We start from the raw sequence: 7229 nt of genomic DNA on the forward strand, positions 1-7229 counted from the left end.
GCATGTGATGTATTTTATGCAATATGCTACACTTAAGAGTCTTATGTCATTGAATACCATAATACTGGTACTTATATACAATAAAATATTTTAATTTATAAATTTTAAATTTTACATCTTAATAAAGTAATTTTACATTATTATTATTTTTTTAAATGAGAAAGGGCAGAATTTTATATTATAAGTCAAGAGTTGAAACTACATCCACCATGAGGCATAGCATCAAAATAAGCAAAAAGTACATGTTCATTTCTTAAGGTAAGTAACCATTCATTGGTTGCATCATCTTATATTAAGAACTTCTAACTTAGATGTAACCAACAGTATCATTGCCAATATAAAAAAATAATAATAAAAATAAATAAATAAATAAAACCCGCCGACATTTGCAACCAAACGACATGAAAGTGAAAAAAGTAAAAAAATTCTACATAGTTTGGGTAAACAAGGAACCCTTAAATGAGGGTTGTCACTTCACAGATCCATCCTCTCCCCCGGGCACTGTATTTAGCACATTATCAACCAAATGTAAGATTTGATACACTAAAGGTTTGAATGGCAATCGTAAATCCAAATTCAATTCAAATATTCTCACTAAAAGAAATTCCAAGGTCATCATCAAATGCAATCACTGGTTACACAATATTATTTTTAGGACTTAATTTAGGTAAAGAAACAATCGGCTACCAATTTGGAAATTGCTGCATCTGGAGTTGGATTTTTTTTTCTTCTTTCTTTCCCTCTTAAACAAATTTATTCACTTTTTCTCCAAAGTGAAGGCCTGCAATGATAAGAGAACGTCTCTCAACCTCTTCTTGGCTTCTTCATCCACTAAGTTGCCTTCAGCATCAAACTTTTGTGGAGGTTGGAATGCTTGCACGAAAAACTCCGGCTTGTTTACAAAATGCATATCAAGATAAACCCCAATTTGGCGCAGATGGTACTGTCCTCTTCCTCCCCCAAAATTACCTCCTGTGCTTATAATGGCAGCTCTCTTACCAGCCCAAACATTTGGAGGTCTAGAAGCCCAGTCAATTGCATTCTTTAGAGGAGCTAAATTCAGAGGTAGAGAAAAAAAAATTAGTCGAGTCCAAAAAAGGCAGAAACCACAAGCCTTACTGTTAATAGATGGAGAGGCTGAATTATGATTATTCATTAAAAGAAATAGATACCTTAATATCATAGTGCCAATGGTGAAAGCCAAAAACAACAATATTATTCACCGGATTAAAGAGGTATCTGAATTGCCGGATAGGGAGCTTAAAATGTAAGAAAGAGCAGGAGTATAGTGTGAATAGAATTTGAGAACTATGAATCAGAGGGGACTGAAATTCATTAAGTGGCCTACTAGTGTGAATGTGTGTAAAAGAATATCAGAGAGTACCAATGACTTCATAAGAAGATAAACGCATGGACAGAAAATAATAAGTTAGGAAACTAACATTAAACTAAGTCATGATCTACCAGCCTAGTGGATACTCTGGTAAAAGGGAATGGAAGGGAAAGCAAATAACATAATCACATCTCAGATCAAGCTAATTGTTTTCTCAGAAATTAACGGCTGAATCTCAGACCCTGTTGCTGTCAGACACTCATGTCTCAAACTTGAAACAGCTAACAGAATAAAGAGAACAGTGTTAATGGCTTAACTAAACACAGAAGTAGTGTTGATATCACATGATAATTAGTAAAACTATACAACAAAGCTATGTCCGAGAGAATTGTTAGCAAAGCTATATAAAGCTGTGAAAATGAAAAAAATAACACACAAGTACAATACGGGATTTATGCGGTTCACCAGAAGGCTATGTCCACGGTTGGGCAATGAGATGGTTTCAACTATGAAGATGAGAAAAACAGAGTATAGTTTTAAGCCGTTTTCTACATGCCTCTTTAATGACATTTAAGAGACCATTTGTTTAACAAAAAAGGTGAAAACTTTACCTTTTATAGACCAAAATGCCTTTGTTTGAACAAATGCAACAAATAATAATGAGGACCTCAAACATATCTGAGCTCACAATCAGTAATTTTGAAGAGCACAAAATTCTGAATATGTGATCCAACAGTGGTGAACGATGAAAGACGGATGTGTTTAGACCCGAAAATATTTCTGGAACAGTCTAGATGGTGAAATTTATCTTCACCAGAAGAAGGTTGACCAACCACACCAGGACAAGGACAACATCCAGCCTCCTACAGGAGATGGCAGTGGGAGACAACTTGACATTAATCAATAAGATGCTGGACAATGATGAACAGAAAAGAAGAAGAAAAAAAAACAGGGCAGAAGGAGGGGATATGACCAAAAGGGTTTCACCACCCTCCCTCCAAGGGCTTTACCCACCATGGTTGTGATAGATTAGTCACAGGGAACTCACTCATATAGATTTTCCAGGTTTTGGTTGAAACCTGGTATTTTCTGGGCAAAACTCAACATGTCATATATGGGCTGACTGAAACTATGAATCCAGCTGGGTTGAAGTTGGTTATTATTGATCAAAACTGGTTGAGAATGAGATATATTAAAATTTCTGAAATATGATCGGAACATGTCAAACATGATCAAACCTGGTGGATACAGTACCTATAGGTTTGATCTTGGACATTTAAACCAAGATATTGAACCGTGGAGTCAATCAAGAGAGAGGCTATTGCAAATGATCCATGTCGACCGCGGTCAGCGCTAACAATCATCTAACTCGATTCAAACTCATTTCAGGATCCGTAATGTCGAGAAAACATACTATGCCAGGACTTTTTATAACTGGAATAAAAGCAAATTCGGATTCCAAAGAGATGATAAATCCACACAAAGTCAACATGATTAAAAATAGAAAAGATAATTAGGGATTAACTCATAAAGCTCTTTGGGCCTTTGGCTATGGCATTCACACCTATCTCTTATCTTTCACCTTTAAGACTGGAACAGAGAAGAAGTTGGGTTAACGGATCTTTGACAACCTAAAACTCAATTCTTTCACACAGTAATATCAAGCAATACAAACTGCAAATCCCCAAAGAAAAACTAAATAAAAGATTATAAAGTCATTAATAATATTCAACACTTGAAGAATCGTAAAGAACAAGCATTAGGTTAGTTTATCACAATGAATCGGAATAAGTAAAAAAAGAAAAGAAAAAAAGGAATGGAATGGAATGGGAGGAAAAAGAAATTACGGGAAATAGAGTAGTTGTACTCAGGAGAAGCAAAGAGAAAGCAATCGGCATCAAGGATTTTCTGACGGAAAGCCTCGACCACCGGAGGGTAAGTGCCTTCGACCTCGAGATCGGTGTTGATGAAGGGGAGTGGTGAGAGGTCAACGTACTCAACTTTCATTCCCTTAATCGACTCCTGGGATATCTGAATAGCTACAACAAACCATTAAAAAGAAAACACTGGTTGAGACTTGAGATGCGATCTTAAAGTCTAAAGCAGCAACAACTGATAGAAAAATAGCAGAAACAGTAGCAGAAGCAGTAGCAGTAACAGTAGCAGTACCAGAGCGGACGAGGCCACGATGGTAGGAATTTTTGCGAAGGGAGCCGCAAAGAGCTACGACGTTGATGTCCGGAACACCTGCAGTTGCCATCTCTTTCTCTGTCTTTGTCACTCTCTCTCTCTCTCTGTCTCTAACAGAACTGAGACAAGAGATCTCCTACGCAGGTAGGTTCTTAAATAAACTCAGCCCTGAAATCTGTCCCACCTAAAAAGAAGAAGTCAGGCCTGATACTCTCAAATTCATTGCTTAAATCCTTGAAGCGGTTCATATGTTGGCAATATTCAGACATTTTTTTCTTTTTTTCTTTTTTTGTTACCGAAAAAAAATTTTTTTTATATTTTTTTTTTTTGCTAATCCTGGTTTCCAAGGCTTTGCCTTGACTAATCCAGTGTTCGACCCGGGTGGTACACCTGACTTTGATGGGTGAGTCTTCCAACGGAGATTTTTTGCATCCACAAGATTTCGATACCGGAACATTGCTTAAGCGGACCAAGCTGCTTACCACTTAGACCAACCCCCGTTGGTTAAATCACAAACTTTTTACTCAAAGCCATCAATACAAAAGTGTATTGGGCCCACCTAAGAATGTAAGTATGAGTAATTTTTTGGGAAAATTACTTGATTAACTAGTTTTAGGTTTTCATTTATAAAAGTAACCACTCAAAGTTTCATTTAACAAAACTAGCTAAAACCAAGTTTGGGTTTACAAAACTAGCAAAAATAGTGATTTTTCATCTATTTAGACATTTTTATCCCTAAAATTAATCATACTAATATGGGGTGAAAATGTCCAAAGGGAATGAAAAATTAGTGATTTTCCTCTTTTAAACAAAATAGTGATTTTTTTTTTAATGTGGTTAGTTTTAGGGGTTAAAAATATCAAAGAAATGAAAAATTACTACTTTGGCTAATTTTGTAAACCCAAAATTAGTTTTAGCTAGTTTTGTTAAGTGAAACATTGAGTGATTATTTTTGTAAATAAAAACCTAAAAGTGGCTAATCATAAAATTTTCCATACTTTTTTTAAGAAGGTGATTGTTGAACTGCTGTCTAATTGCTTGGTAAACAGTCCTAATAATCATACAATTAAATTTGGTAGAATTCAATATGGATCATCTATCATAAACAATTCAAGTTTAATTCAATAAATTTAATGGTAGGATTTATTTACACAACGGTTCAGTTATATTTATGTCTTTTTTTTTTTAGAATAACCTCGAGTAATTGAAACGTGAACTTTCACTTGTTCACGTCTAGTGGTCCAACCCACTATTGGGTTTACTCCCATAAGTAAACAGGTTTTTTTTTTTTAATTTTATTTAAAATTTTAAGGTAGCTTTATATAAAGAGTATAACTATTTTTTTTACAATATGAAATTTTGTTCTTGGTCCCAGAAGTCTTGTTTTTTATTTTTTTTAATTATTTATTTGTTTAGTTAGTAAAACTCTATCATGAATCATAAGGTTTGAAATCTTTTGATTCAGATAACTAAACAGCCCTAAGCGCATGCTAGTTCAAGCCTAGCAAAACCAAAAGCTATGAGACTTTGGAATTTGACATCCGAGCCTTGAGATTGTATTTTATTGTTTTTTTTCTTTTTTTCCAAAATACATTTATATAAACCTTTAATCAAACTTGTCTTTGTTCCCTTCTTTTGGTAGAATGACTGAGTTTATCTACTTCCACAGTTTAATTATTGTGCACTAGGTAAATGGTTATATACTCTAAATGCATCAATACACATATTGATTCATCAGTCAAAAGTTGACTTTAATTTTAAATTAAAAAATATGAAATTCAAAAGTATAAGTCAACTATTAACTAATAGCTCAAAATAAATAAATAAATAAATAAATAAATAAATAAATATATATATATATATATATATATATATATATATATATATATATATATATATATATATATATATATATTGATTTTTTTTGGAGGTGACACAGCCACAGCTTATTTCTTTGCAAAAAAAGAGAAAGAAATGAGCTCATTAGTGCATATAGGCAATCAAATACAAAAATAGAAGAGCTAAACATGAATGTCTTCCACAGTATCTTTAAAATATAATAACCAAATACCATACACTTGAAATGCATAAATACAACCTTACATGAGTTAAAATGATTGAAAACAGTAATAGCCATGAATCCAAATCATCAGATAAAATTAAATAAAAATCATTCATGGGAGGAAAGATAGCCTTACATGTTCCATATGCATGTCTACAAGGTCATCTAAAATAATTGTTACAACCACAAAGAGACCCAAAAAAAAAAATTACAATGTAAATATCATTTTACTTACCCTTGAGCAACGTTGTCTTTGGACCCAAAAAAAAATATCTCTTTTCCATTTTTATGATTTAATTTTTGTCAAAATACTTTTTTCATCAATGCAAAAATAATATTGTCAACACTTAAATTTGGTTGCATATTGTTTATGACTTTTTACCAACCAAGTAATCTTTTCTTTTCTTTTTTTTGGTAAACTCCAACCAAGTAATCCACTACTTAATACTTCTAAAATCAAATACCTAATGGTCGACTGAAGTAAAAATAATATTTAAGAAAAAAACTTGGCAATATTAGAAGATGATTAAAAAAAATTTCGCATTATATAAATTTTTTTTTTTTATATAAAAAAGCATTTCCTAGTTGACAACCAGAAAAAAAATACCATTAAAAGGAAATTTTGATATAATTATGCAATATAGCTTAGAAAATTAACATCAAGCATCTCGAAATATTGGAAAAATGAGTTGGTGAGTTTTATAGTTTAGTCTTAACCATAAAAATAAATAAATAAATCATGACATGTCATTAACACCTAGCAAGTTAGGTAAAGCATTTTCTTTTAAAAAGTTTAAAAATTAATTTATTTGGGAGACTTTTAAAGCTATGGAATCAAATTCAGGTTATGTGGTCGTTTTCAACGCTAATTAATGTGTAGCACCGGTGGCCTAAGATCAAAATTGAAATTTTGATACAGATTTCAATCTCGATCATAGGCATGCTATGACGTTAATTGCGCAACACTAAAACACGGTCCATCCGAAGATACCTTCACTTTACTGTATACATGATTAACCAAATAATATTTTGCCAAAATAAATCATTAAATTAATAAATTAAATAATATTTTCTTTTAGGTAGCAAGACAGGCTCAATACTAAGAACACAAAGCTAAAAGCACAAAACATTAAGCTGGCATAGCAACTCCATTCATAAAATATCATTATATTTGTAAATTAAACAGCATCTCTAGCTTTCTCTTTCAAACTCTTTATATTAAGTTGCAATTTAAAATATTTATTTAAAAAAGTGCAAAATTAAAAGAAAATAAAAAATAATATATTTGTAAGAAATATATATATATATATATATATATATATAAAACTTAAAAGAAAGTTAGAAAATGCATAATTTAATGAAAAATTATAATTTTTTTAATTACGATTATGCAAATAACTAAAACACTTTAAGGGCCTGTGTGGTTACGTGAGTCAGGAGATTTCAAATATCTAGAGATTTCAAATCTATAGATTTCATATTTATGGAGTTATAATTTATAAATATAGATGTTTGGTTGTGGAATGATATATGATTCATCCTATAAAACTATTTGATTGATTAAAGAAAGTTAGAAAATGCATAGATTTAATGAAAAATTATAATTTTTTTAATTACGATTATGCAAATAACTAAAACACCTTA

At 31.7% G+C, this 7229-nt stretch overlaps 1 protein-coding gene across 1 annotated transcript; it reads right to left on the reverse strand.

The window, feature by feature from the left end:
• Positions 1–550: 550 nt before the first annotated feature.
• LOC149009984 (NADPH:quinone oxidoreductase-like) lies at positions 551–3715 on the reverse strand. The gene is made up of 3 exons (XM_089161857.1): positions 3503–3715; positions 3181–3372; positions 551–1053 (listed from the first exon to the last, which is right to left on the reverse strand). Exons 1-3 carry the CDS (start codon positions 3591–3593, stop codon positions 758–760), a joined length of 579 nt encoding a protein of 192 aa, XP_089017983.1. The 5' UTR covers positions 3594–3715; the 3' UTR covers positions 551–757.
• Positions 3716–7229: the final 3514 nt, after the last annotated feature.

This window comes from Hakea prostrata, chromosome 7 (assembly GCF_041222555.1).
Source record: "Hakea prostrata isolate BN-2017 chromosome 7, UWA_Hpros_2, whole genome shotgun sequence".
Classification (NCBI taxonomy): Eukaryota; Viridiplantae; Streptophyta; class Magnoliopsida; order Proteales; family Proteaceae; genus Hakea; species Hakea prostrata.